Source organism: Zalophus californianus, chromosome 5, assembly GCF_009762305.2.
Source record: "Zalophus californianus isolate mZalCal1 chromosome 5, mZalCal1.pri.v2, whole genome shotgun sequence".
NCBI classification, from domain to species: Eukaryota; Metazoa; Chordata; class Mammalia; order Carnivora; family Otariidae; genus Zalophus; species Zalophus californianus.
In genome coordinates, this window is record NC_045599.1 from 148317528 (window position 1) to 148342569 (window position 25042).

General features: G+C 43.0%; 1 protein-coding gene across 1 annotated transcript in view; it reads right to left on the minus strand.

The window, feature by feature from the left end:
- ADCY2 (adenylate cyclase 2) overlaps positions 1 to 25042 on the minus strand; it is a 401408-nt gene that overhangs the window by 52979 nt on the left and 323387 nt on the right. The window contains exons 15-17 of the mRNA XM_027607059.2: positions 19015 to 19099; positions 7083 to 7220; positions 2497 to 2616 (exon numbers count right to left, since the gene is read on the minus strand). Coding sequence (XP_027462860.1) covers positions 2497 to 2616; positions 7083 to 7220; positions 19015 to 19099 — 343 coding nt within the window. The remainder of the gene's footprint in view (positions 1 to 2496; positions 2617 to 7082; positions 7221 to 19014; positions 19100 to 25042) is intronic.

Below are 25042 nucleotides of genomic sequence, written 5' to 3' on the forward strand. Positions count from 1 at the left end.
TTAGGGAATATACAAAGGACACATATAAAAATAAGGGTCTCCTATAATCTCCAACAACCAACTTGAGCAACTATTGATTATTTTGGGTATATCTTTCCAGCCTTTTTTTTTTTTTTTTTTGGTGTGCTACTTATTACTGGCATTAGTATTTTAGAAAACTGGGGACATATTTTGGAATGTTTTTAAGTGATGCGTCTCAATTAACAATTGATTGTGAATATATATTTCTATGCCATTAAAGATTTTGCCACAACATCTTTTGTAATGGCTGGCTATAACTAAATAGCAGAATTTATTTATTTATTTATTTTTTCCTCTTTTTTAAAAAAGTTATTCTTATGTTAACCACCATACATTACATCTTTAGTTTCCGATGTAGTGTTCCATGATTCGTTGTTTGTGGGCAGAACTTATTTAAACAATCAAATGTATTCTAGTTTTTAGGTTGTTGGTTTCCTTTTACTTTCTTGTTTGTTCTCGATGTTACATAAACGCTTGGATGAACACCGTTGTAGCTAAGTGTTTGCACCTGCAAGATTAATTTCTGAAATGAGTATTGTGGGGTAAAAAGTATGTCTATTTTTATGCTCTCTGGTGGCTATTACAGATTACCACAAGAAGAGTTCTATCACTTTATAGCCCACCACCTTGTCAGCCTCAGATACCACGTACGATGGGGTCAGTTGTGGACATCCACAAATGGCTTTCCTGATGTTCCCTTGGGTCAATGAAGGGGGAAGCCAGGATGTTTCCAGCACATTAATAATGCAGTTTCTGTGCAGACAGTGCTGGGGCATGTGGGGCTTCCTTGGCAAAGCTCATCATAATCCTCTCCCTGAGGACTTCTTATTGGGACAAATAGTGGCTTGTGGATGAAGTCCGACCTAGATTTTAAAGAGTCTATTGTGTATTTTTTCAGCATCTTTTAGGATTGAATAAATGTTACTTTTCCCCATCTTGGGTTTCTAATGATTTGCTTCTTTTAAAAATAAGATGTCATACGGACTTACCTCAATGAGATTCAGAGGGATGAACTTACAGCTTTTACTGAGGCCGAGCACAGTGGGCTGTTCCATCCGAAAAAACTGGATGGAGAGATTTTTAAAAAATGCTTTGCCAGCTATCCTTTCCTTTCTTATGAGAGTGCATATTCACTGTAAACCCCTGAAAGTGCCTTGTGAACACTCCCTGGGATGCTCTCTCCCTCCGCGGGCCTGTGCACCCCCGTGCGAGCCAGTGCCCTGCATTCAAGGACAAAGGGCTGGACCACAGTTCCTTTCTCTACAGAAGGCGGCTCCAAATTGCCCACAGTGAGGTCACAGACAATAAACCCTTAACATGCATCCTGGCTCTCACTTTTCACATCACTGAAACAAAAAAGATGCTGTCTGACACGCACGCGGGTTTACGATAATGCCTAAATGAGCGCCAGGACCCCCCAGGACAAGGGATGAAGCTTATGCCAGCTTCCCTTCCCGTGCCCACGGGGACATCATTAGGGACCTTGGTCCACTTCCCTCAGAAGCCTCAAAAACATACCAGACACCCCTACTCTGCACACAGAGCTGGGAGCTTCCCGGGAAACTGAAGACAGATGGGGAAAAGGATCAAAGCCAAATAGCAAGGGAACAAATCAGTGAAAGAAGAACGAGGAAGGAAATCTCCTTTATCACCGTAGCTAATGGAGTTTAAAAAGCCGGTAAGGAATTTTTAAAGTATACATACCAAATTACCAGTTTCAATCCCCAAAATGGTTCCTTTAGCACTCTCAGAACAGACTATATGACACAGAAACTGGATGGGAATAATCTAAGCTACTCTAGAGGATTATGCAGGAAAGGAGAGTATCAGAGCTTTTTTTCTGCACAAATGATTCATGAAAGGAAGTTACTAAATAGTAAATAATAATAGTAAATAAGCAAAAGGGAGTTAACCCTTTTCACTTAAAAGACTGACATGTTAGCAAAGTTTGAAATTTCAATCTCGGTCCTTCTGGACATTGGTTAAAATGGGTCGGTGGGCAAGGATGACTGCAGGATATTATCAGTGGGCAGTGTTTGCAGCCAAAGGAAAGACCGAAATCCTCGATGTGGTCCCCCCATCATCAGTCAGGAAATCCAACACTCATCCCCTGGGACAATGAGCAAAACCTCTACGCAACGAATCCAGAACGTCAGTGACCTACAATCGAACGTCAGATGCTGAGATACAAGGTATAAAATGTAGCAGTACGAGAAGCAAAGCAAGAGACATATGGGAGAGCATGACCATGACACTGGATGTGTGCACGTGTCTCACTGGTGTCTGCCAGCCAGGCAGGGCTGCTCTGATTGAAGGCTGGCAGTTTGTAGCTGGTCCAGGCTTACTCAGGTATCGACACCAAAGAGGAAACAGTGAAGTCAAGAGCAGATCAGAACCTGGAGGCTGTCACATGGAATGCGAGGACAGCTCACAGGAAAACAACAAAAGCAATAATAACGAGCGAAATGTTCTTACCGGGAGGAAAAACAGATTTTGTGCCCGCAGAATCGCTGCCTGATTACTGGAGGCGGAAAGACTTGTGTTGGATGTATTGGCAGTTGGAGGAATTGTTTCCTCTGGGTCACTCAGGAAAAACTGCAAAGAAAATGTTTTTTCAATGACTTAGTGCACAGGAGATTAAAGAGTTAGCAGGTTGGCGCTAAGTTATTAATGGCTACGTTCCTTCTGCACGGTAAGCAGGATTATGTGGGCAATCCGGTGTCTGTATTTCCAATGCCGATAGCTTCATCTTCTCCTGTTTGAAGCTTTGAGAATTTCTATTAAATAAGCAGATAACTATTGGTTGTTGTGCTCCATGCTTCTAGTGAATTTCTAGACCTACACGACCGATATTAAAGGAAACAGAAACACCTCTGTTAAATATTAAATTAAAAATGTACAAAGCACAGGGCAGAGGGTTTGGTTAGAATTAGGTCTGAGGCTGACAACACCTCGCACACAGACATTCAACTCTCTACCAAGAAATCAGAGCCTTCAGATTTTTTTTTTAAATTTTTAATCTTTTTTTTTTTTTTGCAGCGTCTTCATCACCTCGCTTCAAACATTAACTGGGTCTGTGGGCTTTCTGATTATAAGAAATTGTGTCGGCCAAATGCAGTAATGGGTGTGAGCATTTGTGTGTATTATTCGTGAGTGCTTGGCAGTTCAGGATCGTGAGGGATAAGAAGTTGGGAAGGTGAATGCTCTGAGTAAGGACTGCTGGAAAGCGGTCCTAATTTAAAAGAAATGTAACCGTGAGGGGACGAAGATGGTTAGCTCTCATCAAGATACTGGCTCTCTCGTAAAGGCTATGGGATCTCGGGGCTGGACTCAATATGAGCCACTGACAATGCATGCAGAGACCCCCTGTGGAAGGGCCCCGCACACAGCCAAGGGCAGAGGGTGATGGCAGGCAGCTCCAGCCCTCACGGCGCTGCCCACACGGCTCCCCCTTCTGAGGTCAAGACGGTGACGGCCACTGATACTAGAGAAACATTCGTGAGGGCTGCCTGCCTGAGGCTGGAAAAATTCAGGGTGCCCCGAGGGGCTCCCCTCTCGGGGAGGGAATGTGCATCAGGGAAAACAAGAACATGGAGAACACGCTCTGTGACGGAAGTCAGACCCAAGAACATGATCATCGTGCAATCCCGGGTCCAGGAGGGGTCTAGACCAGGCAAACGCCCGGGAGGGAGAATGCAGGTTACTAGGTGCTGGGGGAGCAGGCGGTGGGCAGTTAGTGGGTGCACAACAGTGTGAATGTACTCAGTGCTACTCAGCTGCACACTGCAAGATGGTTAGAACGATAAATCTTACGTTATGCATATTTTACCCAGGAGAAAACTAAGAAACATTAAAAACAGAAAAAAAGGAAGAAAAGGAAAGCATTACCGCTTTATCCCAAACAGAACACTTAAAACTCACAAGAGCTTTGCAAAAGGACCTGAGTGAGGCTATGACTTCCAAAGGAAACGTTTTTTGAAGAGAAAATTAAATTTTCTTCCCAGTGACTTGAGCAAAGCAAGCAGCTCTCCCCCAGCACACACACACAGAAGAGCTGCTCCTCCTTTAAAATGTGAGTCCAAGGTCTGGATCAGCCTTCACTGGGCGAACGAATGCTAAAAAATAGCAAAACCACAACTTGGGAGAGGGGCTCAGTCAGTCTAGAAATTGTGTTCCCAAAGGAAGCACTGAACAAATTCAAAAAGCTATGCTGAGGGCGCCTGGGTGGCTCAGTCGATTAAGCGTCTGCCTTCGGCTCAGGTCATGATCCCAGGGTCCCGGGATCGAGTCCTGCATCGGGCTCCCTGCTCCGCGGGGAGTCTGCTTCTCCCTCTGCTTCTCTTTCCTCTCTCTCTCAGTCTCTCATGAATTAACAAATAAAATCTTGGAAAAAAAAAAAAGCTATGTTAAATTAAACAGAAACCTCTCCAGGATGGGGGTTGAAGCAGAGTTAGGAAAAAAGGCAAAGAAATCACACTGAGAGCACTTAATGGTGCCCAGGTAAAGACTGGAGGACAGCCGTGTCCCAGCGGAAGGGGTCTTCTTGCCCGAGCGTGAGTGGGTGACCCTGGGGGCCCACTTCCCCTGCACAGCACCATTGGTGCTCAGCCTCTGAATGCTGCATCAGTGTGGCCCATGACATGGGACCCTGTGTCTGTCTCCCATAATTGTAACTTAGGGGACAGGGGTCCGAGTAGCTGGAGGGCATTCCTCTATAAATCTTCAGATGTGGGCAAAGACCGCACCTTGGTGAAAAATCCTTCCCCTTCTGTGTTTAAAAAGAAATCATAAGAAGGATTTACAAGCAGGGAAGATGACTTCCTTTCTTTACCTAATGTCGGCTTTCATACCATTTTATGATGTTTCTTTGAAATCATAAATATGACAGCAGCATCTGCATGGAAGAGACCCACTAATTTCACGGCACCAGATATCAGTACAAATGATGGACAGAAAAAGGTCATCCGGCTTCCTCCTTGCTCACAGCTCCTGCTGCAGGAGATGGCTCAGAACGTGGAACAAAGCCTTACTTCATTTCTCTCTTGAGGGTCATCCATCATACTTCCAATGTGTGTCCCACAGCCTTCTCTACCTTAGTTGGCAACAAACTCCATTCTTTGTGAGAAAGGAAAACAATTTTGGGAGATGTATTTCTGCTCCTGAAGATGTAATTTTTTCTCCAAAGGAAACAGTTTATATATATATAAAATCTTCTCCTAAATGCTCAGCTCCTCAACCATTTACAGACAGTGACCGGCCCTCATTCACCCCAAATATTCTCTATGAAATGCAATCAGATCTGTTTTCCATGTAGTAGGTTCGGTCTCTACAACATTAGATGATGAATCCTGGTTTTAGCAGGCCAAGGGCACCCCCGTCCCAGGACTACTTAAGATGGATTTCTAGGCGGAGTGAAGCAGATGAAGAGGCCATCCCATCGCTTGCTTCCCGTTGGTGTCAGCTTTACCTGAGTCGCCACGTGTATCAGAAGGAACGGCACGCTCTACGGAGTAAAGGTAGGGCAGACGCCAAGAAAGCATCCGAGGGCCCCTTCAGCCTAGCCCCTTCACTCCTTCTTAGTACCAACGTCCGCCCTCAGTCGAGTCCCAGATGCCCCAGGTCTCCCCTCCTCTTCACCTCTGCTCCCACTCTGCTGAACTCTTTCTACCCGTCCTCCAGAACCCAGTGCCGCCGGCCATGTGCTGCTTCCGGGCCGCCTCTCCATACGTCTCTGGCTCTGGCTCCGAGACTCACGATGGGTTCATCCAGCTGCCAGTCTCCTGCACTTCCCTGTGAACTCCCGGAGGCAGGGACCAGGCTTTGGGTTCTAGCATCTGGCAATTCACCAGGCACATATTTATGCCCAAAAGATCTTTTTGTGCCAAAGGAAAGCTAATTGGCAAAAACTATGTCTTTATTATTTAATTTCTACCTCCTCAACTTGATTTTCTGCTTCTGGGAGGCAAGGACTGTACATGATACTCTGTAGTTCCAACAACCTGTAAAACATCCAAAATATGAAGTATCTTCATGCCTTATGGTTGATGGTGATAATGTCAGAATAATAGGGATGCATTGAAATGTGCGTGGATTAGCTGCACGTCTGTTTTGAAGGTATACCTGTAATGGTCCCACCGATATAGTAAGAGAGACCGCTGGTTAAATATTCACAAACGACCTGGTTCTGTCCTAAGCGTGGTAGCGAGAAGGGAGTGGACGGAACAAAGACCAGACTTTGCCGGGGCTCGGAGTCTCCAGGCAGGAGACTGTAAGACTCTTACAGCTCCCTCCAGGAATTTCTTTCATGTTTTCCACTATAGCTTTGCTCTGGTTAGTCTGACTTCCCTCTGATAACCATAAACACCCCCCGCAAGATATATGTTAGCAATTCCCGTCCAAGCATATGGCCCACAGATCCACATCTGAAGAGTCTCGCAACTATGGTTTTACTAGACAGTAGTAAATAACCTTGCTTTAGCAAGCAGCTAGCCCCTCAAGGTCCTGGAAGCCTTGCTTCCAAATTCCTTAGGATTTACACTATCCCTAAGCCCCACTAACTACAAGGTCTAGAATCGGTCACTCCTCACAACCCTGGTGTAGCTACTCCTGCCCACAGGTCCCGTCCCTGTGCTATAGCAAAGGCACCTTTTTGCACCAGAAATGTTTCAAGAATTCTTTCTCCATCATTCGCTCCTGGACCCAGAAGTGGACATGGAGTCCGTGGACGTTTAATGAACACCCTCGAAAATCGCACAGCTGGAAAAGCGGGCAGCTAACGTTTGAGATTGGGCCTTTTAGACCCCAGAGCAGGACGCCTCTCCCACTGCACTCCCTGTATCTAGATGGTTCTGTGATCTTTGATGATTACCCTGCTGACATTTAATGTCATTAATGTCTCCATAGCCAGCAGGGAGGTGGGAAGCTGCTGGTGCAGCAGGTGGAGGGTGATTTGAATAGGCCATAACTGGTGTCACCTCGGAGCTACGGTCAAGGTTGGAAAGATCCCACTGAGTCCAGCACCGGAAGCCAAGAGGGCCGTGCTGGCGGGAGCCCTGACTCACCATGTTGAACACGGCCATGGTCAGAATGATGGCTGTGGTGAGGACGGTGAGGGAGACCCGCGGCCAGGGCCGGTCCGCAATGATGCCGGACGACTTCAACAGCCACAGGAGAGAGACCGAGGCCTTCTTGCTGCATTGCTGGGAGGAGACAGAAAAGGAAATGCATTGCTGGTTTACGTATTCTCTTGAGTTTCTTCGTGATGTTTAAAATGACCAGAGACCTCAGTATTCTTCACAGAGAAAAGGAGCAGGCTCTGCCCCCGCCCCGCCCCCCGAGGCCCAGACCAGGTCATAAACCTTATTAAAATTATGTTGGCATCATTGTTACAAATAAAGAACAAATTAGTTAAATTTCTATGATAAATGTAGAACGTGCCTGTATGTCCTTTTAAATAGACCTGAAATTGTTTTTTTAAAAAAAATCTCTGGTAAAGGAAAAATGTGTCAGTTAATTATACCATGTTGGGGGATGTGTTGGGTCTCAGATCACAGCAATGCTAAAGCAATTATCATCACTCAGCCCAATCCAGGCAGAAAACAGATGGGCAGGTAGCTCATCCTAAGAATACAAGTGGACCCCAAAGCAGACTGATGCCCGTACCTCCACAGACAACACCCCCTGCTGTCGGGCGTGTGTTCTGCTGATGGCTTTACCTCATCCTGCCCTGTGGGGGCTTCTTTCCGTTTGGAGAGGCTCTTTTCCAAATTTTTAATTGTGTTAAAAACGCAAAACAGGACATTCTCCCTCTTTATTTTTTTAAAAAGATTTTTTATTTATTCATTTGAGAGAAGGAGAGAGAGACAGAGAGCACCAACGCAGGGGGAGAACAGAGGGAGGGGGGAAGAAGCAGGCTCCCCACTGAGCAGGGAGCCCGATGTGGGACTCGATCCCAGGACCCTGGGATCATGACCTGAGCCGAAGGCAGACGCATAAGCGACTGAGCCACCCAGGCTCAGGTCATGAATGAATGAAGTCATTCATCTGTGGATGGACACTGTGTGGCTTCTGGCTTGTGGCTCTTGCTAGTAATATGGCCACGAGCATGGGTGTTGGAGAAGCTCTTTGGATACGAGATGGAACTGAGGTATTGACAGGATGGCAACGTTCCCTCAGCATTTTCTGTGGACCAGACGCTGTTCTGCGGGATTTCAGGGGATGAGCTCACTTCATCCTGAGGGCCGCCCTTCCGGGGAGGGCCACTGTGATGCAGACCTTCGTCCAGGTGGCGGGGGAACAGAGCTGGGGAGAGTTCTGGGGGGTGGGTGACACACGGCCTGTGCCAGGCGCTACCGTGCGTGTTCACAGAGGTCACCTGACAAGGCAAGCGGGTACGGAAGGCTTCTCTAGGAACCTACACTTTCACCTTCATGTGAAAGGGGCTATGGCCCTATGGCTATGTGTCTTGGAAACAAACAAACACAAAAAAGGCTGATTTCAAAAATTTTAAGACAAGGCCAACATCCTGTACTTTTCTGATTTGTACTAAGTTAATATGACAGTAAGACAGGTGTGACATCCATAAAACCCAAACAGCGAATCCTCCCGCGAACAAACAGCACCTTTATTTCTCTCCCTCTTTCACATCATCTTTCTGCTTGATTCTTAAAAACATGTCAGCTTTAGTCTTTTTTTTTTTAAACATATAATGTATTATTTGTTTCAGGGGCACAGGTCTGTGAGTCATCAGTCTTGCACAATTCACAGCGCTCACCATGGCACGTACCCTCCCCAATGTCTGTCACGCAGCCACCCCGTCCCTCCCACCCCCCACCACTCAGCAACCCTCGGTTTGTTTCCTGAGATTAAGGGTCTCTATGGTTTGTCTAGCTCTCTGGTCTCATCTTGTTTCATTTTTCCCTCCCTTCCCCTATGATCCTCTATCTTGTCTCTCAAATTCCTCATATCAGTGAGATCATATGATACTTGTCTTTCTCTGACTGACTTATTTTGCTCAGCATAACACCCTCTAGTTCAATCCTCATCGCTGCAAAAGGCAAGATTTCATATTTTGATGGCTGCATAATATTCCATTGTGTGTATATATATATATATATGCATATATATATATATATACACACATAACACATCTTCTTTATCCATTCATCTGTTGATGGACATTTAAGGCTCTTTCCGTAGTTTGATTATTGTGGACATTGCTGCTATAAACATTGGGGTGCGGGTGCCCCTTCAGATACATTTGTATCTTTGGGGTAAATACCCAGTTGTCAATTGCTGGGTCATATGGTAGCTCTATTTTCAACTGTTTGAGGAACCTCCACACTGTTTTCCAGAGGGGTTGCACCAGCTGGCATTCCCACCAACAGTGTAGGAGGGTTCCCCTTTCTCCACATCCCCGCCAGCATCTGTCGTTTCCTGACTTGTTAGTTTTAGCCATTCTGACTGATGTGAGGTGGTATCTCATTGAGGTTTTGATTTATATGTCAACTTTCGTCTTTTTTAAAAAATATTATTTATTTATTTATTCATGAGAGACAGAGAGAGAGACAGAGAGAGAGAGAGACAGAGGGAGAAGCAGGCTCCCAAGGAGCAAGGAGTCCGATGCGGAACTCGATCCCAGGACCCTGGGATCATGACCTGAGCCGAAGGCAGATGCTTAACCATCTGAGCCACCCAGGCGCCCTATGTCAGCTTTAGTCTTAATGGAAGCATTGCAGTATGTCAAACGCTAATACAGTGATTAAATCAGATTCTTTTTTTTAAAGATTTCATTCATCCATTTAGAGGGAGATTGAGAGCTCAAGCGGGGGGAGGGGCAGAGACAGAGAGAGAGAGAGAGAAACCCAAGCAGACTCCGTGCTGAGTGTGGAGTCCAACACGGGACTCAATCCCAGAACCCTGAGATCATGACCTGAGTCGAAACCTAGAGTCGTGATGCTTAACTGACTGAGCCACCCAGGCGTCCCTACATGAGATCCTACAACACAGGATGAGAGGTGGTTAGGACAGTAAGAACCAGCCCAGGAGCCCAGGATCAAACCCCCTACAGCTGAGAGACTTTCTGTGGGGTAACTATCCTTCCTGGTCTCAGCTTCCTCATCTCTAAAAAGGGCGTAATAATGCCAGGCTTCTTGGTCTTCTAAGAGATTAAATGAGCTACATCAGGCACCAAGGGCGGGACATAGAAGCCTTAGCTCTTCTTGTTACATTTATGAAGAAAACATAATACTTCTCAGAGACATTTTAGGGACTAAAATTCTCTTGCTTCATACCAGTATGAAAAAAAAAAAACAAAACCTCATTTCCTCTCCTTTTCACTACAGTGTTTCCTCCAGGCAGCCTGCCTTCTCTCTTCATTCCTGTCACCACGTAGAGGCCACATGAAGAGAACTGTCCCAAACGTGAGAATCAGTAAGCATGGCTGGCGACAAGGACAAGGAAACAGCGGGTGACAGGAGCATGTGCCCTGAGACACAGTGCAGAGAGAGGAGGAGGGGGGAGGCGAAGACGTTCACGGGAGCTGAGGAGAGAAGACACATCAGTCTCAAAGCAGAAGGATCTGATTAAGGAAAAGGAGACCGTTGATTCTACTGCGGCTCTGAGTAAAAAGCACTGCTTGGATCCTGATCTGATAATTTAGCTCAGTTTATTCTACTTTGGGTTGAGTATTTGAGTAAAGTCTCTGTTGGAAAAATAAGTTTATCAAAATTTGCACCACCCTAATGAAACATCTCCTAGAATATCTGGGCATTTATTCAGAAGGTGCTCTTCAGATGAAAATGAGAGCCAGGTTTGTTCCTCTATGTGATCTTTGGTTTAGTGACTGGCATCATTCCAGTCAAATCTGTGTCCTCCCTTTCTTGACCATCAATGGGTCTCACTGTAGGCATGCTGGCCTCCTACTCACAGTGAGCTCACTGTGGGCCTTCCAGAAATGCCACGGCTGTCGATGCCACACGCAACCACTGACAGATGTGGAACTCGTACTAACTGCAGTGGTAGATGTAAAAGGAGAAAGAATATAAATTTATATGCACATGCTATCAGGGGCTTGGTGCTGGGGACAATGGCCAGTGCAGTTTGCCAGCAAGGGTGTGGATGAATGTCAACATTCTTCATTCAGTACAGGCAGAAGATTCTTCTCAGAAAAATAAAATATTCATATACTGTGTTTGGGCTAAAAGAAAAACAACAAGAGGAAAAAAATATCTCTTCCCCTCTCTACTCTCCTTTCTTCCTTCCTTCCCTCCCCCCACTTTGAACCTCTTGCACTAGAAACAATGGGTAATCTTTCACTCTAAAATTCCTCCTAATTTAATGTAATAATTGTAGCAGCAGATTGCATTAACAACTTCATTAGTGTCCTTTTATTTTTGTTATTCATTATTTTTTTAGAGAGCGTGCACATGCACGTGCACGTGGGTGGGGGGAGGAGCAGAGGGAGAGAGAGAGAGAGAGAATCTTTAACAGGTTCCATACACAGTGTGAAGCCCAATGTGGGGCTTCATCTCACAACCCCAAGATTATGACCTCAGCTGAAATCAAGAGTCAGACACTTAAGAACTGACTGAGTCACCCAGGAGCCCCAGTACTTTTAAAAAATAAAATCAGTTACCTGAAAAGAAGTAGATGTTGCTATTAAGTGAAGTTTAATAAAATGAAAAACATTTAGAAAAGCCATAAATATGACGGGAAGTAGCAAATTTTTATTATTAGAAAAACAAAGCTCATCTTAAAATCTTGCCTGAAAAAATGGTGAAGTTTATCATATAAACGTGCATTTTTATGTAACTGCCTAAAGGAACATCTACTTTGGCATTTCAATTCCCCAAGGACTGTCTTTTTGAATGGTAGCAACCAGCTGCAGCAATATTTACTTGTTAACATTTAGTGCCACAGAGACTGTCATGTGTACTATTGATTCTTTAATTGTACTTGAATTTCCTACAGAAAGGCTTCTTTATTTCAATCAATCATATTTACAAAATCAACATGTTTCTTTCATAGGCCCTGAGTGAACCACATTCCTCAGGCGTCCATCCACTGTGCGGCACTCACAGCCTGTCCACATCGTGTTATCTTTGATGATGTGCTTGTCTCTGGCCACACGGGGAGCTGGCTGAGGATGGTGACTACATCACACCCCTCTTTGTATTCCTACAGCAGCACAGTGTTGAGCAAAGAGTAGGGACTCAACAGAGGCTTACTCAACATGTTCTTTATCTTAATGATCTTATCTTAATGGGTATCAGCCACTTATTCTTCAAAGAGAAATTTCCAGCAGCCAGAAACAAAGAAGGAGTTCACCGAGGGACTGAGGCCGTGGGGTTGGCCTGGGAATGTTCTGGAACTGGACACAAGCTGTGACACCTAAGGGGTGGGCTTGGGATGCTCACAGGAGGAAAGAAGATGTCGCCTTGGGCTTGCAAAGGGTGGACAGCTGAGACCAAGATCCCTGAATAAAACCAGAAGCCTCAGGGGTGCCTATCTCTTTTCAAATTAGTGTTTTCATTTACTTTGGGTAAATACTCAATAGTGGAATTACTGGATCATATGAGCACTGAGTAATGTATAGAATTGTTGAATCATTATAGAGGACACCTAAAACTAACACAACACTGTACATTAATTATACTTCAACAACAACAACAAAAAGAACAAACAAAAAAATCCCAGAAGCCTCAGAAGACGATTTCCTCCATGTGAAGTCAAGAAAAACTTCATGCACTAGTTCAGGAAGTATCAACAAACTTCCAATGATAAATTCTAACTCTAAATATGGGCGATGGATTTGAAATTATGTTATATGCTTCATAAAAGGAACTTCAAGTTGAGGAGTTTTTAACTGGGTAAAGACCAGAGAAAGTCCTTGGAGTTCCTGCTAGTTGTTGGAGGATAATTCCCACTGAACATGACCTCAAAATAAAAAAGAAATTATGAACTATATAGGACAATGGGTGGTAAGAGAAAGAATCAACAGACACAACAGAAAGTAGAATTAGCACCACAGGATGTTCAGGTATCATTATCAATCTGAAACAGTGGGTAAAATAACATTAAAATAATCAAAGATGGATTAGAGTACATAATGAAAGAGCCCTTAAGAGAAAATAACAGATGCATTTTAAAAACGATCCACAAAGACTCTCAAAAGATGAAAATGTAGCTATTGAGTAACTCGGTAGTTGTGCTGAAGAGGGTAGGAGAGCTCTGAGGAAATAGCCCATAGAACAGCACAGAAAGACAGGGATGAAAAACATGAAAGGAATCTTGAGGCACAGAAGGTGCAATGAAGATTCCAGACACTTGTAATGAAAGTTTGAGAAAAAGAGAACAGAAGGACCAGGAAACAAGCAAAATACAAGGAGCTATGGAGCAGCAGCTTTGCGAACCTGGAGCAAAACCTGAGCTCCGTGGTTGATGTGACATCCTGACTCCCAAACAGGAAAATGAAAGCAAACCTGTACCTCAACACAAGGAGTCTATGGCCCACGACTGACAAAGAGCAAATCTACAAAACCACCAGAAAGAAGACATATTAGCTACCAAGAAACAGGAATTAGACTATGGATTTCTCCTTGGAAATTATGGACTCGTGTTTTCGCAATATTAGAAAAATGATCACAAACTCAATGAAGAAAAAACAGACCATTTTTAAAATACAAAGCTGAGTACATTATGCACAGGCTCTTACTGAAAAGATGAGAAAAGGAACAATCCTTTGGGAATATGGAGACTGAGTCCTGGGGGAAGGAATGATATTCAGGAAGAGAGGTGAGACATTGATATACAACAAGAATGATGATGACAATGAATAACATGAGCAGTTCCAACTTAGAAAAATTTAACCAACACTCTGTCTTTCTGTGCTGTTTTATAGGTTACCTACCCAGCTCTCATCTTACTTCCTTCAGCATAACTACTGAGTTTCCAATTTCAAGTATCTGATCATCTTAGTCCATCTTCCATATTCGATAATGGAATGGAAGATGGAATGATCAGATTTAGAGTATGGTATTCTTCAACAACAAGATGGAGATATTACTGAGTTCTGTTAGTCTTGTGTACATTACACATTTTAAGTTAATCAGTAAAAAGAAAATACTAGGATATAAAACTTCCAAGACACTAGAAGGAATAAAGGAGAATAAATAAATTCCATGGATCCAAGAGAACACAGGAGAGGAGGAAAAATAAGTAGAAACAAAGAAGACACATGATGGATTAAAGAAAAAGCACAGTAAGACTGTGGTAGTAATTATAATACATGCAAATGTGTTATACTTGTCCGGTAAAAGAGAGAGATTGCTAGATCAGAGGAAGTAACATGCAACTGGATGTTGTTTACCAGAGACACACCTAACACCCACATACTGACAAGGAAAAGCTGAATAAAAAGAAGGAAGGAAAGGACAGTGGGAAAGTATGAAAGAAAGCTGGCAGAATTATATTGACACTGGAGAAAATAGACTTCAAGGGAAAAACACTCCTGTGGAGCAGAAAGCTTTTCTACGAGCCAGTGTGTGACCTACTTTCTTTCCACAGGACGGACTTGATGTGTGTGCTTTCATCTCTGTCAGGAACAGGGTCGGTGGGCGGGCTTCACAGAATCTCTGCTACACAAAGCACGAGGCAACCACATTGAGAGAAAAATCTCTTCTGAGCGTGCTAGCATTTTCATTTACTGTTATCTGGCATCCTTGTTCTAAAAGACGCATTGGGGGTTGGTGTTCTTGGTGGTATTTTTGGTTAGAGCCACTCTCTTGTATTTGTTACAGAGATGTAAGTCCACTCAGCCCACAGCCAGATTTGGTGTTAAGTCTGGCAGTAATTGTGTATTTATTATTACTAATATTACGACACGGATTATTACTTTCATTGCTGACTGTAATGAAAATGTAAACTTGAATCTCTTATTCTACATTTTAGTTTCTAGTTAGATAAACTGGATTGTTTTGTCAAGTAAAATAATAGATTTTCATATTTGAAGGAGTCTCATTTATGTGAGAACATTTTGCAAAGTATTATTATGAGAGGTATTTCTTACTAGAATAGTTTATAGAGTCTAAATTCACTCGTAAATTAACTTTCCCCACCCCCTCCCCATCTTACCAAATGTCTTTTACGATGAAGCTGTACTTTCCCCAGAATCCAGTTTTAAATAAGCTGGACCAACAGCTGAATAATGTGTATCAGGAAACTAGACCAGAGGGAAATATGAATGAGGTTCTCTGTGAGGTGGTCTTGACTTTCCAGTGTGATTTTGACCAGTGGATGCTTAGCTATGACCGCAAGGCAGGCTCTGTGCCCCTCGTGCCCATGACCATGAATGTGGACATCCCTGCCTAGTGCTGGGCACTCACCTGCTGGTGACTCTCCAGACATAGTCTGGCACCTTCCAAAACTTTTCCTCTAAATGATTGGAAGTGGATACTGGCTGAAGCACATAGCGCTTCCAGAGTTGGGCACCTCTCGCCCACAAAATGCGGGGCCGGACAAGGTCATCTCTGAGTTTCCTGTTGGCTCTCAAGGTCTGCCATCCTGAAATGCTAACCTTGGGAAGGGGCTGAGGTGGCGGTGCCTGCAGACACCTGACAAGGGAGGATGGGGACAGGCCAGGATGCCAGCTGGGCAGGGGCCTGGCAGCCTTGGCAGCAGGGATTGGCGACTGGGGCTGAATTCAGAGCCACACGCTCAGAAAAAGTCCCCCTGGGAGTGGAGGAGAACGAGACGTTTTCTGCGCAGCAGGGCCAGAAGGCTGCCTTTGGGTGCAACCCAACATTCCTTCAAGCTTACTGAGATTCAATATTTATCTTGTATCTCAAGTGCCTGAAGTACTACAATGAACAAAACAGGGCCGCAGCGAACTCGCTCGAGCCCTTCCCATCGAAAAGATCACAGATAATAGCACAAAACAGGAAGCCCGACCAGTAGGCACGAGGGACGTGGGTGTGACAAAGGTGGGCTCTGCAGAGTTGGTTGGGCAAGGCCAGGAGATTATTTCCAACCGTGGAGACAAGTCGAAGCCGATCAGAGTCAAGGAATCATAGTGCATGTGAGAAGGCATGTCTGTGGGCAGCATTCTGCTGGCTGCACTGGGGGACAGAAAGCCAGTGCGGGAAACAATTCTCAGAAAACCCAGGCGATGTAAGGGGAAACAACAGTCACACTCAACCAAAAAAAAAAAAAAAAAAAAAAAAAGGTGGGGGAGTCAAATCAGTTGTTATATAATCAAGTGCTAAATTCTACGGTACGGATCCTAAGCCGCACGGTGCTCGAGGAAGGGCCCGTTGCAGGGACTGGTGGGTTTCTGAGAAAGTTTCTAGGAGGCAAGCAGTTGCAGGGCCCACCCACACGGTGAAGTGGGCACATGAAGCGGGGGTTGGGGGGGGGCGCTACTGGGGAGCCGCCAGGGCGGGGGGCGGGGGCAGGAGCGGAGAGCAGACAGAGGTTTGCTCCTGGCTTCTCATTGCAGGAAATGTGGTAACAAATATGTTCCCTGACTTTTTTCTCACACTGAACAAGTCTCTGATTTTTCTAGCAAAAGGAAAAAAAAAACACAAAAAAACCCTGCATTTCATGATCACTCTTAGTTTTTGCCCCTTTTAATGGGTCTCTACTTTTTTTTTTTTTTTTTAATCAAACCCAGCTCTACAGTAATGACAAGTCAATGGCAGGCAGGTCCCCGGGGGGGACAAAGGTAAAGCTCTTGGAGGAAAAATCTCCATCAGGCTTACCTCTTCTCAACCTCCTCTATCAAAGTATTTTACTTGAATTCTTCATCGGGAGAATTTAGTGCCAGTACTATGAGCATCAACGTTGCCGCTGGCATTTAAGCTAATACATGTTAATGGGAGGATATGAGAGAGAGTAGTATTTCTGAGATACTAAATACACTTTCAGAAACTCAGTATTTAATCCAAAAATAAATGAAATCATAGGAACACTTCCTATAATTGGTAGGTTTCCAGGAGGCCAGGGGATGTACAGTTAGGACGTCATGCTAGCTCTCCATGACCACTAGGATTATCTGTGACACAGAGCACTTTTCACTGAATTTGGAAGGTAGAATAGAAAGCACACTGGAAGCCTTTTGACATTGGCCTTGCCTTCATTTGTTTGATATTGATGGTTAGAAAAAAATCCTTACAGAATCCCTTAAACAGTGCAGAGAACCTCTGACGAGAATGAGAAGAATCCCTTCTTGAATTTTACCAGGATTACCTCTCGACCAAGGATTACAGCCGGTCACTAGTGGCAGTGCGGGGGGAGACTCATTCACTGATCCTACTAATTCAAGTTCAGAAAGACGTCTTCAAGCCTAGGCTTCCTGACCACTTTGGCCAAACCAGGCTTCTTTCGAGGAGGAGGCAGGCACCCATTCATTCCCAGCACTGAAACGTTCCCTTTAAGACAACACAGAGTTACGGATTCCCTTGCATCTGGTGTGTGGGTGTCAGGGTCTTAGGAAGCCCCTAGGAAGGAGAAACCAGGCCTGTGGGTGTGGAATCCCAACGGCCCTGAAGCACCACAGGGTGGGCCCGGGAGAGACAAGGAGCCATAAGCTGTTGGTTGGATTATACCCAGGCCGAAAGGAGAGACATTACATAAGAGCAAAAGCATTCTCTCAAAGACAGTTTAAAGTTGCTCTGGAGATTCTTTTTCCAGCCCCCACGTTCTCTGTTTCTTTTCGATGGCAAATTAGTGGAAAGAAAAAGTCAGCTTGAAACCTTAAAAATACACTATGTTCCCCCACCCTGAAGACTGGAGTCTTGGAACAGCAAATGAGAAACGGGGCCATTTAGGCACAGTGATAGAAGCTGCTGTAAGCAGAACAAGTCTTGGATTTCCAGCAGGACCACGAGGGATAGTTCCTGTTCTGAAACCCCGAGAAATGGGCTGCAGAAGCCTTCTGGGGGCAGGGAAAACAGAGGGTGGGCGGGAGCCTGTGTGCTTTTCCAACGAAGGAAAATGTGAACATGGAAAACCAGACTTCTTTGTTAGGTAAGCATTTTAGAAACTTGACAAGGATTCCCATGGGGCAATATTTACAACCTATAGTTTTCAGGGGACTTTAAAGAAATTTGAGAAGCCACGTGTGCATTTCAGGAAATCCGAAACCATAGTGCCACTTTGGGAAGAGTTTCCAATCCGATTTGAAACATCTGCACTATGACCTAGCAAACAAACCCCCATCAGTTTGCAAAGGTATACGGCAGAGATGTAGGTATAGAGTGTCCACTGTTGAGAGGCAGAGACATACTCTGAAATCTTAACACTCTGTGGCTCAAAGATTTCTACACATCAGACTAGAATGTACCCGATGCTTGGAAATTGGCTCAGAGTGGCCTCTGTTGTTTCCACACAAGATAAAACACTATCTTTTTGGACTTTTATCTCATTGTTGGCTTTCCTATGATGTGCTCATGGAGCCACTTACTTTGGACTCAAGAATACACTTAGATTTGATTCTTACATCCTGAACTAGCACTTGAACTGTAACAGCTTGCGATGATTGGTTTAAATTAAAACACTAAAAAAAATATATTTTTACATTTGCTATTTTCATACGTTCCAAAATTTTCTATCTTGACAGTGGATATAAAAGACATATTTGGTTTAAATTTTAATTCCCCTGTACAGAAAAAGCCTCCTATTATACTAGTGTTTACTGCTATAAATACCCTGAAAAGTCAGAGAGGATACAAAGTGGTGACAGAAATAAATAAACATGAATATAGTTTTATGGCGTGACAGCCAACACTTCAAATAATCTTCAAATTAGTGTCTTGGCTGTGCACGAGCTGCCTCAGTTGATATTCTGAGCCACAGACATAAAGCATGCAGGCTGCTTTACTGGGATCTGTAAATGCCTGAGATGGCAAGCCAACAAGCTCCCCTGTTTCAAGCAAGCAATCAGTTTTCATTCAATGAGCACAGTTTTCAAAGAAGTTCCACATTTGAAGTACCTACCAAAAGCTGTCCAGCAAAGCAGGTGAAGAGGATGAAGGCGAGCAAGAGAAACGCAGCTCCGAAGGAGATCCCGAGAATGGACGTTCTACCAGGGGAATGAAAAGGAACAGGTTAGTGTGGGGGCAGTTTCCATTATTCTGGAAAGCCATCAGTAACACTTTGGGCTTAGCATAATGAGGACTTCATTCCTCACTCACCTTTTGAGAAATGAAAATGGAGCTAAAACCAAATATACGTCCAGAGAAAAGTGTATCCGCAACTGTGTCTGATCATCTTGCTGATTTATCCAAATTGCCCTACAAGCAGCAGGTCCTTGTGAAAGCAAAACCATCTTTTCTCTGACTCTCTTACACAACTAGTACTTTGATGGCTGGGCCTGGCCTCTTCTCCAGAGGAGCAGCCTCATCCGATGCCCTTGAGGACCTCCCGGCCCATCCTAACTCCTGCTCACTTAGGAAACAGCGAGTCCTTGCGCTCCCAAGTACAACCCAACCGGATGCAACTTTTTTCAGCAATCATGCAGCTAAATGTTTCTGATGTTCCCCAAAGATTTCAGGGACCATGGCCTTCACATTCTTGCCCAAGCTAATGAACATGCAAGCTTCTTCCTATGATCACATGAAAAATTAAGTTACAATTCTGCCACTGACAGGCTGCAGGTAGATGAAAGCATTTATAAGAATCACATGCCTCTCTGAGACATCCTTTATATTTTTTAGTTTTTTAAAGATTTATTTATTCATTTTTGAGAGAGAGAGAATCTCAAGCAGACTCCCCACTGAGCGCAGAGCCCAATGCAGGGCTCGATCTCATGTCCCCGAGATCATGACCCGAGCCAAAACCAAGAGTCAGAGGCCTAACCGACGGAGACACCCAGGTGCCCGGAGACATCCTTTAAATCATTAAAAAGTTCAAAACCTCTTAAAACCTCATTTAATCCAAGGATAGAAGTGTTCAGGGGTATTAAAAGAGCTGAACCACAGTGAATAATCAAAGTTGAAATTCAAACGAGACATCCAAGGAGAGGTTAGGGGTCTCTCAGACTGCAACAGAACCTTCTACCAATGAGGTTGGCCAGAGACACTGAGGAGACAGAAGAACTGGCAAAGAGAACAGAGCAGCAACACTGAATACGGATGCACAGAAGGCTCAGATGCAACTCAGCAACACAGGTGCACAGCTGTGAGTCCACAGTGACAGAAACAAAGCAGATAACCAGTGCCTGAGGCAGTCATGATGGGAAGGTTCCACTCAGCGCACACTCTCAAATGCCTCCTCTCTTACGAGATGATTTACACATCAAGCAAGGTCAACAAAAGCCTGACTTCAAACCCAAACGTGAGCCTGACTCAGTGATGCACTGGGCACTGAGTTATCTGCTAGAGTGATTCCCAGTGCTTTCAAATGCCTAGCCAGATAATGACATTTGTTCACATTTTATGAGTAACACTAAGTCTCTGCTAGAAAGGTGTATATACACCAAATACATCTAGCCCCATGCTAGGCCGTATGTAATGACACAGACAAGTAAGATGTCATACCTGTTTTGAGCTGCTTACAGTGCAGTGGAGGTAAGCACCATATGTCCTTACCTCCCCTATCTAGAATATCCTGCTTTCAGACAGCCCTCCAGGCCTCAGTCTCTGGTCAGAAGCCACCAGTCTCACATCTCCCTAACACATAATCTCAGAGCCTCCTGCTTAGCCAGGCAGTGAGGGGGGAGGGGAGTATGAAACAGTCAACACCTCAGAGGAATGGAGGCCTCCTGGCACTCTTGTGACTGAAGAGGGACACAGTAACTCATCTGCTGAATTTGTTTGCCATCTTTCTCACCCAGTTTTACAGGAGAGCTCTGATGGGGTTTCTTTGATTCTGTGCTGCCTGGTTCCTTTCTGGTATCAAGGTAATGTTAGCTTCATAAGGCTGAGTTCAGAAACATTACATCTTTTTCTTAGGTGTGAAACTGTTTAAATAACACATCAATGGTCTCTTCTAGAAGGTTTGGTAAATGTCAACTGTAAAACCATCTGATGATAGTGATGGTGATAAGACAATGATGGTAACGATAGTGATGGTGATGACACTGATGGTGTGATGGTGATGACACTGATGGTGTGATGGTGATGACATTGATGGTGCGATGGTGATGACACTGATGGTGTGATGGTGATGACACTGATGGTGCGATGGTGATGACATTGATGGTGTGATGGTGATGGTGGTGATGGTGACGGATGATGGTGATGATCATGGTCAGGACATGATGATACAAGGTGGTGCTGATATGAAGATAGATTGTTTACTCTGTGCTGAGTACTGTTCTAAAGGCTTTATATACAGAATTCACTTAATCCTCACCATAATCATGGATAGTAGTTACTATCATTACTTCATTTTACCAAGAAGAAACTGAGGCCCAGAGAAGCTGAATAACTTGCCTAAAGTCATACCTCTATTAAGTGGTGTGGTCAAGGATTTAGGTCCATTCAGTTGTATTCCTGACCCAGATTTGGTTTTTAGGAGTAGACGTGTCACATTTCTGCCTTGTTTACTGGCTTTATTAATCCTGAGTCAATTTTGATAATTTTCCTGGAAAATTTAGATTTAGATTTTCAAATGTGAAATATTCTACACAATATTCTCTTTTCATTTTAAACGTCTCCATTTCTGAAGCATTGTTTTCTTGACCTTAATGTCCTTTTTCTCTCTAGATCAGACTTTTGAAGCTGTGCGTGTTTGCTGATCTTCACAATGAATGAGCTTCTGGCTTATTATTAAGGTCTATGCTTTCTGATGGTTTTCTACATAATTAGTTTCTGATTTAAATTTTAACAATTGCTTCCTCTTTCTTTACGCAAACTTATATTACTTTTTTCTTAGTTATTATTTATTGCCAATCTTTTATATTTTCTAATAAATGCATTTAAGGACATAAATATTCCTAGAACTACTGCTTTAGCCAAATCCTACAGTTTTTGATTTGTAGTTACTCATTGTCGTTCTTCTCTAAAAAGCCTATAATTTCAATTTCCATTTCCTTTTAATACAAGAGTTACTCAGAAGTCTAATTTATAAATTCCACAAGATTATTTTTGGTCTGCCCCTCTTATTTCTAATTTCATTGGATTTGACCAGAGATTGTGGCCTCTATTATTTCTACCTTAACAATTTATTTTTCTTCTAGGATGTGATGAACATGATTTACTTCTATTGTGTCTTACGGATTTCTAAAAATGTTATCTATTTCCTTTCACTGGAAACAAAGCATGTTCCCTAAATATGTCTGTTGTCAGATCCGGATGAGTTAGTCAAATTCCCAGTGGGCTGACTTAATGGTTCAGTTTGGTCTGTCAATTTTAGAACGTATTAATATTTCCGGCTAGGACTGTGAGTTTGTCAATATATCTGAACATTCTAATTGCTTCTCTTTACTTCAAAGAGATGCTGGAGTGCATGAAGATTTACAATTGGTAAGTCTTCTTGGTGACTGTACCATTGTACAAGTCTTTCTATTTCTTGTGCTGAATGCCTTCCACTTGATTCCATGTCGTCAGAAATTTTTATTCCTGCAGCTTTCTTTTTCCTGTAAGCTGTTTCCTGGAATAGCTGTTTTCCATCCTTTATTTTTCACCTCTCGTCTTTTAATTTTAGTGAGATCTCCTGTACCTAGTACAGAAGTAGCCTTTGGTTTTAGCCTCAATCTGAGCCTATTTCCATGAATAGGACATTTTAATCCACTCAAAATTATGAAATTTGGCAATATTTGGCCAGATCCTTCCATCTTATTTTCTTAAAATGTTCAGTAGAACTCACAAAGAAATCACTGTAGTAGGAAGTTTTCTTTGTAAGAATGTTTAAAAAAATCAAATTTAATAAATTTAATAGATACACACCCATTAAAATTTTCTGTCCCATTATGTTGCTGTTTTGGCAGGGTTGCTTTTCAATGAATTTTCCCCTTTTAAGTAAATTGTAAATCTTTTTGGGCTGGAGTAATTTGTAATATTCCATATTTTATCCATTAATGTCTATAGGACCTGCAGTGAATCTCCATTTATTCCTTACGTCCTTATGTTAGTTTGGGTGCTCTGTGATTCTGTGATTATCTCTCTTTCTTGATCAGTCTTGCTAGTGGCTTAGGAATTTTTAAACTTGTTCAAAGAACCAACTTTTGCTTTGTTAATTTTCCGTATTGGTTGTTTTCTATTTTATGGATTTCTTCCTTCTTTAGTATTTATTACCTTCTACTTGATTTGCCCATCTTTTTCTGGCTTCCGAAGTTGAAACTTCAACAACAAATTTTAACCCTTTCTTTTCTAATATAAGCATTTTAAAGCTACAAATTTCTCTCTAAATTACTGCTTTAAGCTACACCCCACACCCCACACCTTTGGGTAGGTTATATTTTGATATTCAAAATATTTTCTAATTTCTCTTTGTGATTTTTTTATTTGACTCATAGGTTATTCAAAAGCATATAGTCTAACGCTAAAATATTTGGGGATACTTTAGATATTCTGCTCTCCTTCATTTCTATTTTGATTTTGGTGTGGTTAGACATCACACTGTAAGATTTTTTTTTTTTTGTCTTTTCAAATTTATTTCAATCTTTCCAAATCTGTCAAGATGCTTCTATGGCCTAGTATATATTTTGGCCATGTTCCATGTGCAGTTCAAAATCACATGTATTTTTTTCAACTTTTTTTTTATTATGTTATGTTAATCACCATACATTACATCATTAGTTTTTGATGTAGTGTTCCATGATTCATTGTTTGCATATAATACCTAGTGTTCCATGCAGAACATGCCCTCTTTAATACCCATCACCAGGCTAACCCACCCCCCACCCGCCTCCCCTCTAGAACCCTCAGTTTGTTTTTCAGAGTCCATCGTCTCTCATGGTTCGTCTCCCCCTCCGATTTCCCCCCCTTCATTCTTCCCCTCCTGCTATCTTCTTCTTCTGTACCTCTGAAGCAAATAATACATTATATGTTAAAAAAAATCACATGTATTTTACAGCTGGGTTAGTGTTTCAAGAAGCAGATAATCTTGCTCATATTTGCCATACCCTTATTTATACAGTAAGGCATGCAAAAGGGATATTTAAAGTCTACTTATGATTGTAGATTTATCAAACTCTTTGATTTTAATATTTTTTCTTTTTATGTATTTCATAGCTTTGTTTTAAGTTTTATGCACATTTCATGATTCTATACTTTCTGATGATTTGCCTCTTTCATCATTATTCAATGTCTCTGTCAATAGTTCTTTCCCTCATGTCTACTTTGATATTACTACATGTGCAGTAACCTTCTCATGTTGTTTAGGTGATCCATGTTTTCTGTCCTTTAAATTCCATCCCCTTTTGTATTTAAAATGCATCCCTTGGGGGTTCCTGGGTGGCTCACTTGGTTAAGCGTCTGCCTTCAGCTCAGGTCATGATATCAGGGTCCTGGGATTGAGCCCTGCATTAGGCTCCCTGTTCAGCAGGGAGTCTGCTTCTCCCTCACCTCTGCCCCTTCCCCCTGCTTGTGCTCTCCCTCTCTTTCTTGCAAATAAATAAATAAAAGCTTAAAAAAATAAAATGCATCCCTTGTGTTATTGATAATGCTGCTATAAACATCGGGGTGCATGTGTCCTTTTGAATCTGTATTTTTGTGTTCTTTGGGTAAATACCTAGTAGCGCAATTGCTGGGTCATAGGGTCAATCTATTTTTAACATTTTGAGGAACCTCCATACTGTGTTCTACAGTGGCTGCCCCCAGTTGCATTCCCACCAACAGTGTAAGAAAGTTATGGAAAGAGCCCAAATATCCATTGACTGATGAATAAATAAAGAAGATACGGTACGTGTGTGTGTACATATGTGTATATACACTACACACACACACACACACACACACACACACACACACACACACACAGACTGAAATATTACTCAGCCATCAAAAGAATGAAATCCTGCCATTTGCAATGACACAGATGGAGCTAGAGTGTATTATACTAAGTGAAGTAAGTCAGTCAG